This window comes from Ceratosolen solmsi, unplaced genomic scaffold (genome assembly GCF_000503995.2).
Source record: "Ceratosolen solmsi marchali unplaced genomic scaffold, CerSol_1.0 scaffold7, whole genome shotgun sequence".
Taxonomy (NCBI): Eukaryota; Metazoa; Arthropoda; class Insecta; order Hymenoptera; family Agaonidae; genus Ceratosolen; species Ceratosolen solmsi.
Window position 1 is genome coordinate 13,797,104 of NW_011948413.1, and position 15,782 is coordinate 13,812,885.

Below are 15,782 nucleotides of genomic sequence, written 5' to 3' on the forward strand. Positions count from 1 at the left end.
AGGGACTTTCAAGCTAACAGCAATTCTTGGTAAAAGGATTCGGAATTGGAGAAGCTGCGGAGGCTTGGAGGATACATCGATCCTAGCCTTCGAACGACAAAGCCACTCATGGGAGATAGGAAAGAGGGACAAAATACAAGTCTAGAGACAAAATACAAGTCTAGAGAAAGGGGCGAAAGAATGACAGAGTAGAGAAGATGAGTAGGAAAATGGTATGTATAGGAATATAGAGAATCGAGATCAGAGAGTCTGTGAATCCTGGCAATAACTTTATATTTTGCATACGGTATCCTTGGTTGAACAATACCATGGGTTGCAACGGTACCGCCCATCCACTTGACTCAATAATCCATTTCTTATTATAAATTATATTTCTAACTTAAATTTTATATGTTTTATGACTTTTTTAATTATCTAAAACGATCTATTGTGAAATTTTCATAAGACCGTAAAAATTTATGCTTAAGCCCAAGCGACTTCAAATCATATTGTAAAACGTTAGAACAAATCGTAATTTCCAATTTCTAACAATATTTAAAAATCATAACAATTTGTTCCAAGAATCAGTGGAAGTGCCCCCAAATGTGTACAGCCTGAGCTCACTTTATTCATCCTTCCCCTCGCACAACGCCAATTTTCCCGCAATCAGCGTAATAACTAAACGCCCTTCTCTATGGCTCTCGTTGCTTATACAGCAACGCCATTAACCGAAAATGAAGTATTCTAGCTCCTGTTAAAAACATAAAGGGAGCGACTGAGTCCTTGATGGCAGAACATCCCTCGTAAAGGATCAACCGCAGTCACCAATGTCAGGGGAAAAACCACCAGCCCCCGCCCCTATTGTTCACCGACGTCATGCCACTTAAGAATGACGTTTCTTCCTTCTTTTTTTATTTATCTTCCCCCGACACGCAATTCACCCTTTTCAGGACGAGACATTTTGAGCTCATTTAGTATGGAATAACGAAGTAACTACAGAAAATCTGTGATTCTATTACAATTTTTAATAAGTCCTATCAAACATTCAGACGTTATTTAAGCTTTTAATACTATTTTGAGTTTATTAGTAAAGTAACAAAGCGTGTTTTAAAATATTTGTTTAACGAAGATTTAATAATATATAATAATAATATATATAATTTGACAATAATTTTAAATTCATCTATTTTATTATTTAATTTTAAATTCTAGGCCAAAATATGGGAACTAAGTAAATATTTTGAAACTAAAATTTATTTTTACATCGAAAAAATAGTATTTCATTAAAAAGAAAGAAAAATATATAATATAACTTTCCGACTATTTTATAGCAAAAAGTTTTTAAACGAAATTCTATTAAAATTTAATATATTTCTTTATTGTTTACATTCGAGATAAATTTTCCTTTAATCAAAATTAAAAAAGCAACAAGTAATGCAAAACAATAGATTAATTTTTTTTCTTCTTACTTCGATTAAGGACTAGTTAGCATTTATACCTACGTCCACTTTCATTTTTAGTAAATTAAAATTATTTAAAATAGGATAAAATAGAGAATAGAACCATTTAAAATAATTTTAAATTTTAAAAGTATAAGTATAAATCTAGTTTTAAATTTAATTCTTTTAATGATGCTAATAGTAATATTCAAGATATACTACTGAACTTTTTTAAAACGTTACATTAAAGAAAATAAAATCTCATAGAGGGTTACAAAGTCAAAAAATAAATTTAATTATCTAGATTATTTTTTAAATTACGCAACATATAGTAAAGAACGTTACACGATATAATTGATTGTGATTTTTTTTTCAATAAAATATTTGATAGATACAAAACCAAAGATAAATAATTCAAATACATAAGAAATATTAATGTTTCCCACATTTGTAACTCAAATTAAAGCATTATTACCACGTTTATTTTGTAACTTCATAAATGAAACTAACATAAACATTTTACTGTTTTTTATTATTTCAATAAGTAAAATCCTTATAATTATAAAACGTCATTTAATGATGCTGTGCAGCAGCTTTCCTCATCTGTACCAAGATATTTCCTAGTTCTTCACGCTTCCTTTTAGCACGAATGTGAGTTCCAAGCTATAAAATTATACTTCAAGTTAAAAGACTTAAAAATAAATTTGGTAAATAGCAAAACATTGCAATGAATTCTGTTTAAAAAATTTATAAACTATAAAAACAACATCGTTTTCATTGTTCTCTTCTCTCCAATAAAAATTTTGTTTTATTTCATACCCATGAAAAATGTTATTAATACTACATACCCATAAAAAACAAATCGATCATTTATAAAATCAAATATTACGACAATTGTAATTAAATATTATTTATAGATAATACTGTTCAAACCTGCGGTAGTTTTAATAATTTTAAAACAGAGCCATTGATGCTTTAATACTTGCAACATTATATACATATTTATAAAAGAATATGTGACCAACGTACCCTCCTTTTTAAGAATTTTAAAGCACGCTTATCCTTGGATACTTTTAACAATTCCATAGCTCTCTTCTCATACGGTGCATGTCCCGTAACTTCACGAATGAGGTCTCTTACAAATTTACTGTGTTTTGTTTGACGCTGAAACATAATGCTCGTTAATAATAATTATCGGAAAATATTCTTGTCCGAAATAATTGATTAAATGCTACGATTCACTCGATAGAAATAATTAACTATAAACTGAAATTATTAAAATATTTTTATTACATATCACTGCCCACTATAATTAATTTAATGGCAATATAATAAGAAACAATAATTAAGTTGAATAAATAACATCATGAATTAGCGAGGCACCCAAACTATTTCTAATATATGTTTATCGTAATGAAATTTGATAATACCAACCTAACCTACAAATTATTATTATTGAAAAACACTCACTCCTTTAAGCCGAGCGGGCCTGATGGCAACAGTTTTGTCTTTCTTAACTTTGTTCTTTGCTACCCGGATTTTCGTTGTCTTGTGACCCTTGTTGAGGCCGACGGCCAATTCATATTTCAGTGCCATTCTAGTAGTAAAAACACAAAAACTAATATAAGGTTATGGGACAAACGATGCTATCTTGTGCAAAAATATTGGGACAACAGAACAAAGAATGAGGTGACGGAGGAGGAAAATTACACATAAACAAGTAATGGTTGACAATTAAAATATCAAAATACATTTACAAAATTACAGATGAATTACAGATTACTTTGATTACATTCGATTTATGGACATCGACGTACCTTCGACAACAGCACGCGCAAAAGAATATTGACTATGGCGACTGACAATAAAGAAGCCTAACTCACGGGATTTCGATATCGTCCCGTCATTGCCACATGCGCACTAGAGATCTTCGTTGGCTGGTGCTGCCGAACTTCCGACTCCTTGTCGGCAATCAAAATCAACGGGCTAAAGCTACTAGTTCTATTTATGATAATAATCGCGGGCATAAATGGCACATTGATTAATCAAAATTTGTATGTTATCATGTAGATTAGAGTTCTCGTTTAAAAAAAAAAAAAAAAAAAATAGGAATATGATAGAAATTTGGGTATCAATAGTCATGGGTGCTTGACGTGGTAACATAACTTACATGTCAGTCTATAATTAAGCAATTTGCAATAAATTAGCGCTTACTTATTAATTAACTAGTAATGTCATATATATATATATATATATATATATGTTGATATAGTCATTTATGGAAACTTATATTTTTATATCAAAGCTCAATCCAATTTGTTGCCATCTTACTCGATGTATTAATTGCCATTGTGATTAAAAGTTCGCGCGCTCGACTCATGGTATGCAATGAAATAAGGTAAAGGCCGGTTAAGAACTCTCGTTTTAAAATAATTTTTAAAATATAGTTAAACGAGGTTTGAAAACTACACATAAATTATATCCTAATTAATGTAATTTGATATTTCGTACAAAAATAAGGCGACTATTGAATTGGTTGAATTCAAAGAATGAACTTTAAAGTAAAAAATTTTTTAATCAGTCAAAATCTAGCAAGACTTACACAAACTCATATTAGATATCTACTTATCCACGTAACGCAGTCATTTTTATTCATTAGAAATTAACAATTAAGAAGGAATTTCATTAATAATGAGCTTTATCGATGAACAAATGCTAAGCTCTCCATGTTTATAAACGCATAAGTTTATAAAAGATTCCAACGCAAAAAGAGCTGCTGGAATCGTCCAACATTTTCAGTTGAGATTATATTTTCAACCATGATCTTATTCATGTAAGATAGTTGTTGTTTTCTTTTTTTAATTAACAATTTTTTTTTTCTTTTTTTTTTCTTTTCTTTTAACTTACATCATTAGTGAAGGCGCCTTTTTCATTCGGTTTACCTCAACAATTTTCTAGTTTCTTTTTAGTGAATTTGAGAATCGTTAAATAGACTAATAACGCGCAATCTGTGTGCTATAAATTGTACTAAACACTTTATTTTTGTATTGATTTGCATTAAATTACCATTATTAACTATTATCATTGTTATGATTACTAACATTATCAATTTATTTTATAATTTAATTGATAAATAAGGAATTATTTCATGAAAGTATGCATAAGTTTTTTATTGTTTTTGAATTTGCCAAACAATGATGTCTATACATTTCATGCACCTGCGATCAAATTCGAAAGCTCGTTGTGTATCACAAATATTTTGATGATATTAAATATTAAATAAATAATCTTCTATTTTCAAATTATTTATTATTTTAATTTGGAATTTTTTATTTTAACGAAATAATAAATTGTTATAAAATTGTGAAATTACGTATAAATGCACATATTTTATTTATATCGAATTTATTTCTCATTATATACTATTAAGTTCTTAAGTATTTTTTGAACAAATATTATAATACAAAAAAAGTGTAGAAAATCTAAATACATTTTTATTTTATGAAATAGTGTTATTATCTAATATTGTTGGATTATCTATAGAAATGTTTTTTATGAAAATGTACAATAGATATAACAATGTACTACAAATGAATAATTGCGTACGTAGGAAAGTTTTAATTGATTCATCAAATAGAAATTCAACCATATATGCCCTTTCATCTGGTTAATATATTTCTTATTTTTCTTATTATACTTGTAAAAGTTATTTTAATACAAAATAAATTGAAGGACAAGGAAAATGTGGTGTTGCTGTTGTAAGGATAACAGGTATTCATGCTAAAATAGCTATAGAAAAAATGACAAAAATAAGTAAACTTGAATCTAGAAGAGCTTATCTAAGGAACATTTGTAATCCTTATACCGGAGAAATTATAGATAAAGGAATATGTCTGTGGTTCCCAGGTAACGCAACTAATATTATTTCAATTTTAAGTAATAAGTATTTTTTTAGTTTTTTAAGAAAGAAAAAAGCTTATGGAGATTTAAAAACTTCCTTGTATTATCACCGAAGGCTTCATAAATTAAGCAAACAAGTTTATTATTCAAATTTTTCTGTTTTTTTTTTTTTTTTTTTTTTTTTTTCATATTATAATAATTCAAATTTCAAACTTTGAATATTTAATTTAAAGTATAAAAGCATGAGAAGAATGAAATATCAATACTCATTAATTTCTGTTCTGGTACATATAAAATAATATTTGTGTGATAATTTAAATATACATAATTTTTTTAATTATCACAATGAACAAAGTCAGAAATATTTAAAAATTGTCCGTCTGTTTTGTGCAGCTCCAAATTCGTTTACCGGTGAAGATAGTGTCGAATTTCAAGTGCACGGTGGCAGTGCAGTAATTACCGCTGTAATGACTGCGCTATCAAAACTAAACTTTCGTCCAGCAATGCCTGGAGAATTTACGAGACGAGCTTTCCTTAACAATAAATTAGATTTAACAGAAATTGAAGGTTTAGCTGATTTAATTCATGCTGAGACCGAACTACAAAGAAAACAAGCTTTACTTCAAGCTCATGGCAATCTTAGTATTTTATACAGTAGTTGGAGAACAAATCTTTTGCAATATCTAGCACACATAGAGGCTTATATAGACTTTGGCGAAGAGGATAATATTGAAAGTAACGTTTTAGAACAATGTAATATTGATTTAAAAAATTTCACTGAAAATATTGAAAAACACTTATCAGATGGGAGAAAAGGAGAGATTTTGCGGAATGGTATAAGAACTGTTATACTTGGAGAACCCAATGTCGGAAAAAGCAGTCTACTGAAATGCCGCGATAGTAACTGCAGTTCCAGGCACAACAAGAGACGTTATTGAATTAACAGCAAATATTTCTGGTTATCCAGTACTATTAGCCGATACTGCTGGTCTGAATAACTTTTCAAAAGATATTATTGAAATGGAAGGTATAAAGAGGGCTCGAGATCAAGCTAGTAAAGCAGACTTTATTATATTAGTAATCAGTGCATTAGAATACAAAGAAAGTAAAAAGATGCCGAATGAATATCTTTATAATTATATTAAAAATCTTAAATTGGAAGATTTACTTTTAAAGAATGGCCATTTAATTAGCAATTGTATGATAATTATTAACAAAATAGATTTATTAAGTATTAATGATAAACGAACATTAAGAGATAATAATTTTATTGGTATTTCCTGTATTAATGAAGAAGGCTTTCAAGATTTATTTGAATCTGTGAATAAATATTTTCTACAAATGTAAGTTATAAATAAAATATAAATTTAAAAGTAAATGAATGGAGAAAGTAAATGTTATATTTATTGTTATTAGATGCGGAAATCCTTCGGCGGAGAATCCAACAATAAGTCAAGAAAGGCATAGAAATCATATTACAAATTGCCACAAATATCTTCTAAATTATTTTGAAATAACATCGAATAAAAATTATGATATTGCCCTATCTTGCCAAGAAATTCGTAAAGCAGCTCGAGAACTTGGAAGAATTACTGGTAATATTAGCACAGAAGAAGTATTAGATACAATATTTAAACATTTTTGTATTGGTAAATAATACTTTATTTTTGTTATAACAGAAAATGTTAACTAAAATATTTCAAAAGTTGATTTTATATTTCAAATATTTAGAAATAGATAAACTGCATTTTTATATATAGAAATATATAGAAAAAACAAAGAAACGGCATTATATTTATTACGGAAAATCATTATTTAATTTATTTGCAGTGGAAAAAAATTTGTAAATAAAACAAATATTAGTTATTGTAGCTCATAATAAAAATTACAATTAATTTTCTAAACATAAAAAGTACATGATATTAAAATATGACAATAATGAGTTTTACATAAAAAACATCATTTAATATTAGATTATTAAAAATTATTTAATTGTATTATCACACTTTTAAATATGTTATTATTTTTATATAAATAAATTTTTTTATCCAATAAAACATTACTATGAAAATTAAGTTGTAAGTTTTCAAAAATAATTTTAAAGAATCAGTGTTTATTTAATTTATTATTTAATGTTTGACTAACTATTATTGCCCCCTTTAAAAGAAAAGTAAAAAAAAAAAAAAAAAAAAAAAAAAAAAAAAAAAAAAACAATAAATTTTAAACAAATTTACAAATTAGTTTACAATAATATTTCTTTTATTTTACTAATAAATATCAATGTTTAATGAGGTCTCATGACGGAATTTGTAATGCGAAATAACTTACTTAAGCTAAGGCAATACTATTTTTAACATATTACCTATAGATAATTATATAATTTGTGTAAAGCGAAGTTGTCGGAATTTTTATTTATTTTTCTTCCATATGATTGTTTACATAGCATTTTTAAATAGCAAAGTTTCCTGAAAATATGCAATTCAAGTTACATTCACGTTCATAGAAAATAATTTATTGTAAAAATTGAAAATCTGTTTGCTGTCAAAAAAACAGGAGAGGGGGTGTAAAACAGCCAATGTGACTAGAGCAGCAATTTAATTGGCATAAGTATCAGACAAAAGTTCGGTGAAAATCTTGAAGTTGGTTGTCAATAATAATAATTTAAAGACTGCTTAAAATAAGTATTAATATAAAGCTTTAATGTATCTAATGTTCAATTCCCAAAGCCTATCAACTTCTCCTATTCATCTCCTCTTCAGAAACAAACACCGGTTATCCACCTTCATGTATTAGTCTAAAACATTCACTTACAGGTTAAGCAATAATTAGTAACCACTCAAAAATTATTTGTATAGTGAATGTACCTGTGCACTAACAATTGTAATAATTATAATTTTAAGCGATAACCATAATAAAAATTATTATTATCTTAATTAGTATTTAGATAATATATATTATTTAATACATCAGATTTACAAGGCAAACTTAGATAGTAACAAAATCTTTGGTAATGTGGAACTGTATAGAATTGATAATAGCAAGTAGTCTGATATGGCTTTATTTGCAAACGGCATGCGTATTTCTAATAAATTGCATTTACTTAACGGTGCCATGGTTCATTTGGGGTATCATCGCATTATATCTTTTTATTATGTTTGGTGCTAGAGTACCTCCACCTAACATTGATGTTGTAAATAAAGTTCTTGGTATTGATCCTATAAAGCTTAATGAAAAATATAACGATAATGATGAAGAATATTCCATGAAAGTCGTAGCTCATAGAGGCGCGGGATATGATTATCCAGAAAATAGCCTATCTGCTTATCGCTATGTAAGTTCAATTGTTTATTATTTTTACTTTTGATCACATTGAACTTATATATACAAAATTATATGTAACGGGGTCGCTAAATATTGACAAAATTTATCCAGCAACAAATAATTGTATAGATTGATATCTGTAATTGAAATGAAATAAAGATATTAAAATTATTTATTATATTTTCAAATCGTAGAGCATTTTTTACAATTCATATTATGTATTATATATTAGCCAATTTCATCAAATTATTGATCAAATGTAATATTTGTATATAATGTATTATTAATTATTTAATACTTGATAAAAAATAGAAAAATTTGAAATATATCAAAAATAATTTAATTTCAAGTGCTATCAAAAAGGTTGTGATGGAATTGAAATCGATTTAAATTTAACAAAGGATAATATTGCTATTGTATTTCATGATTCTACCATTGATCGCTTGACTGGAATAAGTGGTTATATTAGAGATATGACATGGAGCGAACTGAAAGATTATGATATTTCTGCAAATCACCCTCTTAGGTAACACTCCTAATTATAAAAATTAAAAGAGATTTTTTATGAAAAAATATTAATTACCATTATTTTATAGAAGTAAACTTTTCCCTGAAGGTGCAAAAATAGCGCTATTCGATGAAGTACTGAAGGAATTTTTACAAAATGATAAACGTATGTTTATAGACATAAAAGTACATACTAACGAAATAATTGAAACAGTTTTAAATGCTTTCAAAAAACATCCACAGCTTTATGAAAAAGCAGTTATAAGCACATTTAATCCAATTACAGTTTATACGGTAATAATTTTATTAAAATATTACACCAAATCTGAAAGTTGAAAATATATATTTTATTGTGAATTAAAATTTATTTCATAGATTAGGAAAAGAGATCCTGGTATTGTAGCAGGTATAGCATGGAGACCTCGAATATTTTCTATGAATAATTATAATGGAATAGATGGACCATATAAACCTCGTTACAATAATTTATTTAAACAAATTGGAGCTGTAATTGTTGATATCATTCACAAGTGGGCACTAGAAAATGTAACATACTATATTCTTGGATTATCTTTTCTATTACTTCACAAAGATGTTATTAGTTTGTAAGTTATTAATTTTCTTAATTGATTTCAGTACATAAAAATAATTATTATTTATTTTTGCTGTATATTTGAAAGCGTATGAAAATGTTTAAAAAGCTTTTGTATGTGAACTTTGTTGTCAACTATGTTGTATTAATTTTTTCTAAAAAAACAGAGTCCTTCCGTAACAATTTTAATTTCATATTATCATAAGATAAATCTAGTTAAATCTTAATAATGTAATCATTACTAGCTTACTTTTTCTTTATATTTTCGTAAATCTCATGTGGTAAATTATTATTATACTATTTTCATAGTAGATTTATTTTATAATTATTTATAATTATTAACATTAATATTCAAAATATGTAAGAGAAACAATAGTATGAAAAAATTAATCTCTCTAAATAATGTTAAAACATTGAATAATTAATTTTAAACATGAATGTATATTTCAGAGAATGCATTCGCCAATGGAATAATCGAGGAATTCGAATAGTTGCTTGGACTGTGAATTTGCCTACTGAAAAAATACATTTTGCAAAAAATCTTAAAGTTACATACTTAACTGATACACTACTTTCATAAAGAAATAAAACAGTTATAAAATATAACTTTGCACAAATTGTAAAGCAACTGTTCTGTGTTTAAGTTGATTATCTTTAGGAAAGATTTTTTATTAATATTGAAGATGACTTGTTATAGTTAATTTTTAATTTTTATATATGCATGTTGTATTTGACAAGGTATTTCAATGCAGTATAAAAATTTTAGGAAATTTTTATAAAAAAAAAATTTTATGTCTTTTGCATAAATATAAATTGAATAAAAATAAAAGTACAATTTATCTGCTTACATACAAATTTAAAGTGGATTTCGCAATAATCAAAAATATTCATTTGATTATATGAAACAATACATGCAATAATAATTAATATACCTTTATTCATAATTTTTTGCAGTATCTGCAAATTATAAATTTTTATAAAAATTAGGCGCTTAATATTTTATAGTAATCAACTTCATATAAATACTTCACGAAGTTAATTTAAAATTGTTTACACAATCGTTGTGAGTTTACCCTTTCGAGATTCCATACCTTCAATAAGTCCAGTTAACAAATCTTCCATCTCCGTAGCAGCACGTTTCAATTCACAATTATTATCTACACTAAACGTGTCTGTAATAAGATAAAAAAAATTCAAAATTAGAAAATAAAAAAAAATGATATAAAATATGTTCCTTTAAATTCATTATGGAAGCTTGTTTATATCACGAATTAAATTTATGCTACACTAAATTCAGCGATTTTTAAATAAAATTAATATGTAATGATATAATAGAATTTTAATAAACGTGTTTTTATAATTTCACCTAATTTTCAAAGTAATTTTATTATTAAAAGCAATAAAAGGTAGAACATGGAAACAATACCTTCGAGCAAACAGTCATTAGCAACCATATTTTGCAGTCTATCTAAAATATCATTGAGATCGCCTTGAATATTTTGTAAGCTACTGTGCTCCGAATGCTTATCAGTTGGTTGTAAAGAGGGTAATACATCTCTGCTAGTACCTGAATAGGTAGAGTCATCTATTTCAATATTTTCATTATCATCCGATTTTTCCACAACTTTGTTTTTATTTTCTCTTGAGTTTAACCACTGAGAAAATCCACTGCGATGTGTTGTAAATGCAGTTTGATGACCTGCGATGAAAAGTGTTATCAATGATTAATAATTGATTTTCTTTTAAATATACATTAAACAAATATACATATTAAATAAATAAATTATAAATATACTTAATTATAAATAAACTTATATTAAAATTATTTCTTGTGTGCAATTGTTTTTAATTTTAAAAATTTATTTTAACTTCTATTGATGAGTGAAGCCTTTAGTTTTGTTACCTCCTATCCATGTACTTGGTTCTATGCATGTATCGTCAGATATGCAAAAATTATCGCTATAAAAAAGCCTATCTCCCATCATATTTGTAGAATTATTTTTGTTAATTGCATCATTATTGTCTAATATTTTTGAATTTTCATAGTCTGGACTATTATAATGTATTATTGGACTTAATTGAAAGGCCATTGGTAAAGCTGATATTCTAGATGTATTTGGATGAACCATGGGTGTGCTTTGCATAATATTCAAATCTCGAGATCCATGTGATCCTTGGGTAAATAAATATTTCTGAAATTTTTAATTTAAATGATATAAAATTAATTCAAAACAAATGTAATGTTTATTATTTGAAAATTACTTTTAAAATTTTTAAACGTTCTAATTGCGATTCTATTGCAACTCTATGATTTTGCAATTTATCAACTCTACTGTCACTAATTTCCCTTAATTCTATCTGCAGTTGTCTATTTTCCTCTTCGAGGTGACTAATAATACTTTGCAATTCCTTTTGTGGATCATTAAGAATTCGTCTTCTGATTGTACTCCTTACCGACAAGGTATCAAAATGTTTTGCTTGTTCGCTACAAAAGTATAAATAATATTCTTTAGATATTTGAATAGCAAAATATTTTTATTATGTTAATTTTTAACTCTAATTAATATAACGAAATAATCTTCTCTATAAATTATAATGCGATCATAGTGTACTGTATGTACGTATATTTTCAATTCGCTTTCGCGCTTTGTATTATAGGTAATAATAGAAAAAGTATTCATTATAAATAAAAATACATTTCATATGTTTTCATCAAAGAAATATAGATATAATAATAAAAACAAGCCTTACAGATTAACTCCTGATAAAGAATCATCCAATGAACTATTTGCACTTCTTGATGGACACAATCGAAGTTTATTTCTAATTAATTCAATAAGAATTTTTGTTATTTCTTTGCCATTTGTCTAAAAAATTAATTTTTATATCAAGGGATTACATATAATTATTCTTACATTATGTATATATCGAATTTAAAATACCTTAATACAATATTCTCGAACGGGATGTTTTAATTTATGTTTGTTTGATTTTTTGCCATACAAGAAACATATTTGACACTGATTATAACCAGTACATTTTAAACAAGAATATCTTGGCCCTCGTATTGGTGTTGTTTTACATGACGAACATTTAATATTATGCACAACTGCAAATATTGAATGATATATTTTTTTTTTTAATTTTTATATAAAAAATTAAAAAACATCGATACATTTCAGAAGCTTTTCTTTAAAGAAAAAAGTGCAATAAATAAAATATAATGTCATAAGTCATAGTCTTTTTAAATATTTTGTAAATTGTATATTTTATGTAAGCTGTATAATTATATGAAATGTTTTTTAATTTTTGAAAAAGAGAATGTGCATCTTGAAGGAAAATATTAATTTATTAATAATGAATTATTTATGTACTAATTATTGAATTTGTTTTAAAAATATATACTTTGCTCGGCTGATTTTATACGATTTAAAGTTGTAATCCACATTAAAAGTGGTGGTTCTTGTATAAGCCAAGCTGCAAATTCTGCTTCAGTGACTCCGAGACAGCCTTGAGACTTAAGTATAAAAAAAAAATTATGGTTATTAAATTATTTATTAGACAGTATATAAGCAAAAAGACTCGATTTACCACACTAAAGCAACTATCGATGCTTGTACGGATAAGATGATTCCCATACGCAACATTTTCCCCTAACATTTCAGTTATCTTACAAATATTTGTCAAAAGAATATTAAGCGCAGCTCTTGATAAACATGCATTGTGATCTGCTAATTGATGAAATAAATAACCATATTTTTCTTCTAAACGCCCACAGCTAATTAATGCCAATGCCACTTTAACAGAAAGTACTGAAATATTTTCATTTTCTTTCCTAAAATTAGAATAGAAAGATATCATTTTTGTTGTTGTATAAAAGATATTTCTTTTAAAGATTTACTTACTTATTAAACGTTTTAAATAAATAATTCAGAGTTAATTTTATAGAGTTATCATTATCAAAATTGATATTATTCTCTTTTTGAGCTGCAAAATAAATATCTGATAGTACATCCTCTATTTCATGAATGTCTAAGCTGACTGAATTTTCTGTAACCGATAGCCTATGTCGTTCAAAAATTGCTGCAATAAGTTCCACTTGAACATAATGCACTAAAATTGAAAATAAATCACTTGATATACACAAATACACCTATGCATATTTGCGATAAAAAAAATTACATAAAATTTAAAATACGCACTATTTAAAGCTTTATGAAAAACTTGCATTTTTGATGCAGTTCTGTATGAAGCATATCGAATTGTATTGCACTCGTTTACTGATTTCATAATCTCTTCCATGGTTGGTATATTGGATATTTGACTTAAATTAAGAAAATTTAAAATAATATAATGATAAAATGACATTACAACATTATTACATTAAAATGGCATGCAAAAAAAACATTTATAAAATTAAAGAAAATCATTATGAAGAATTGTTATTGAATTGTGTAAATTTATTTAATATGTTATAAGAAAATTTTAAACTGAAATTGATTTTTAGTAATACGTACTTTATACTATATTGTTTAACGCTACAATCATTTTACTAATTACAACATTGTTACTTTCATTTTATATAATATATTCTATAAATAATATAATCATTCTATAAAAAAATATCTCTTTCATATATTTAACATGTTTATGATTTAACTATATAAATAATTTAAAATGCAATTATTTTTTATTTTTTTTATTTTTATTCTTTTTATACAATTTATATAATAATTTAATTTTAATTTTTCAATATAATAGACTTTCTGTATTTAATAAATTTTGTTTCATACAACTATAATGCAATGCAATAGTTGAAATATTTATTGTCCAATTTAATATACATTTTAAATGATAGATTAAAAAAAAATTTATAAATACTTTCTCATTGTTTTAATAATTAATCAATTATTCCAGACTGTTATTAAAATAATAATAAAATATTTAAAAAAAAAACTGTATTTTAAATAATGTTTCAAATAAATAAAACAAACAATACTTACTCAAATATTTTGGATCTGTGATTAGCGTCATTATTGGTACCATTTGCAGTATCTAGAATAATATTAAAATTGCAGTTGTTATAACTATTACTTCTATCGTAAATGACGTAATAAATTTAAAAGAAAAAATAATCGTTATATTGAACTTTAGTCTGTTAAAAAATACAAAAAAATGTAGCTTACTTTCTGCCATTCTTAATGGACAATATATGAATATTTATTCATATAAAATCAAGATACAAACATGCTAACAAATTATCATAATGCAGGTACCAAAAAAGATAGTCGTTAACATTCTTGAACGGAAACGCAACATAAAATATAAGCTTTTCTTATATTAAATTAAGAAAAGAGCGCATCCTATACTCTTAATTTTAGAATATAATATATGCAAAAATTAAAGAGAACCTGTGCATCAAATGCATCATTCACATTATGATATTTTTAACATTAACACAATAAATAATTTTGGAATATCGTTTTCTTTAAAATCACAATGGACGCTACCGCAAGACGCGCTGAAGTTGTAAACATAACCTGTAAACACGGTCCCACCCTCTCATCACATTCGATCTCCATTGATCGGTTACTTTTATAACCGATTCTTTTAATATATACAATTCAAAATATCCATTTGGATTTTAATCAAATACTGTCATTGTATTTTATTTATGTTAATAACAATATAGTAAATATCTTAGAATTATGTGATACATTTAAAATTGTTAAGCCGTCGATGAATTTTTGATAATTTTGAATTTGACATCTGATTCAAATATCGAACGGGTAATTATGTTTATTAGACTAGCGCACGAAGACAAATAATGATTACATTATTAAATTATTCGTGGTTATGCTTATAATTATTGACATTATCTTGTGCATATATAATACCTTATTGCAAATGACCAGATGAGAATACGAGGACATAAGTTTCCTCCTTAAAATTAAAGCCCGCACTTTTATTTTGCTGTTCATAAATATATTGTAAAAGTATTAATATAGTAATATTATGTTGAAAAATAATGGGCGATCTTGAAC

The 15,782-nt window shown here is 25.9% G+C and overlaps 4 protein-coding genes across 5 annotated transcripts; 2 read left to right on the forward strand and 2 right to left on the reverse strand.

The window, feature by feature from the left end:
* Positions 1 to 1,878: 1,878 nt before the first annotated feature.
* On the reverse strand, positions 1,879 to 3,317 carry RpL36 (ribosomal protein L36). 2 transcript variants are annotated; one of them, XM_011506239.1, is made up of 4 exons: positions 3,236 to 3,317; positions 2,889 to 3,015; positions 2,448 to 2,582; positions 1,879 to 2,081 (listed from the first exon to the last, which is right to left on the reverse strand). In XM_011506239.1, the coding sequence occupies exons 2-4, from the start codon at positions 3,012 to 3,014 to the stop codon at positions 1,992 to 1,994; spliced, it is 351 nt and encodes a 116-aa protein (XP_011504541.1). In that variant the 5' UTR covers position 3,015; positions 3,236 to 3,317; the 3' UTR covers positions 1,879 to 1,991. The 2 variants fall into 2 exon arrangements, with proteins under 2 accessions (XP_011504541.1, XP_011504542.1); XM_011506240.1 differs by lacking the exon at positions 3,236 to 3,317 and adding an exon at positions 3,170 to 3,192.
* Positions 3,318 to 5,143: 1,826 nt separating this feature from the next.
* LOC105367702 (tRNA modification GTPase GTPBP3, mitochondrial) lies at positions 5,144 to 6,994 on the forward strand (the record flags this gene model as incomplete). The annotated part of the gene is given in 4 exon segments (XM_011506471.1): positions 5,144 to 5,324; positions 5,712 to 6,204; positions 6,206 to 6,661; positions 6,735 to 6,994. Coding segments are annotated over 4 exon segments (1,371 nt in total), but the record flags the coding sequence as incomplete, so codon positions are not given.
* Positions 6,995 to 8,219: 1,225 nt separating this feature from the next.
* On the forward strand, positions 8,220 to 10,439 carry LOC105367501 (glycerophosphodiester phosphodiesterase 1). The gene is made up of 5 exons (XM_011506241.1): positions 8,220 to 8,649; positions 8,990 to 9,165; positions 9,236 to 9,440; positions 9,522 to 9,751; positions 10,189 to 10,439. The coding sequence occupies exons 1-5, from the start codon at positions 8,329 to 8,331 to the stop codon at positions 10,316 to 10,318; spliced, it is 1,062 nt and encodes a 353-aa protein (XP_011504543.1). The 5' UTR covers positions 8,220 to 8,328; the 3' UTR covers positions 10,319 to 10,439.
* Positions 10,440 to 10,728: 289 nt separating this feature from the next.
* Positions 10,729 to 15,002, reverse strand: LOC105367503 (dystrotelin). The gene is made up of 12 exons (XM_011506242.1): positions 14,925 to 15,002; positions 14,742 to 14,793; positions 13,941 to 14,062; positions 13,644 to 13,851; positions 13,330 to 13,573; positions 13,144 to 13,255; positions 12,681 to 12,847; positions 12,490 to 12,605; positions 12,001 to 12,223; positions 11,642 to 11,930; positions 11,165 to 11,437; positions 10,729 to 10,910 (listed from the first exon to the last, which is right to left on the reverse strand). The coding sequence occupies exons 1-12, from the start codon at positions 14,932 to 14,934 to the stop codon at positions 10,789 to 10,791; spliced, it is 1,938 nt and encodes a 645-aa protein (XP_011504544.1). The 5' UTR covers positions 14,935 to 15,002; the 3' UTR covers positions 10,729 to 10,788.
* Positions 15,003 to 15,782: the final 780 nt, after the last annotated feature.

Bases quoted from the DNA above. Each gene is read 5' to 3' on its own strand.
- RpL36 (XM_011506239.1), bottom strand. From the start codon at position 3,014: ATGGCACTGAAATATGAATTGGCCGTCGGCCTCAACAAGGGTCACAAG. The intron at 2,583-2,888 runs GTGAGTGTTTTT...ATTATGTTTCAG, and splicing joins GGCCCGCTCGGCTTAAAGGA to CGTCAAACAAAACACAGTAA. The intron at 2,082-2,447 runs GTACGTTGGTCA...ATAATTTTATAG, and splicing joins TAAAATTCTTAAAAAGGAGG to CTTGGAACTCACATTCGTGC.
- LOC105367501 (XM_011506241.1), top strand. From the start codon at position 8,329: ATGTGGAACTGTATAGAATTGATAATAGCAAGTAGTCTGATATGGCTT. The intron at 9,441-9,521 runs GTAATAATTTTA...TTTATTTCATAG, and splicing joins ATCCAATTACAGTTTATACG to ATTAGGAAAAGAGATCCTGG. The intron at 9,752-10,188 runs GTAAGTTATTAA...TGTATATTTCAG, and splicing joins CACAAAGATGTTATTAGTTT to AGAATGCATTCGCCAATGGA.
- LOC105367503 (XM_011506242.1), bottom strand. The intron at 13,256-13,329 runs GTAAATCGAGTC...TTTATACTTAAG, and splicing joins TCGATAGTTGCTTTAGTGTG to TCTCAAGGCTGTCTCGGAGT. The intron at 12,848-13,143 runs GTATATATTTTT...CAATATTTGCAG, and splicing joins TATAAAATCAGCCGAGCAAA to TTGTGCATAATATTAAATGT.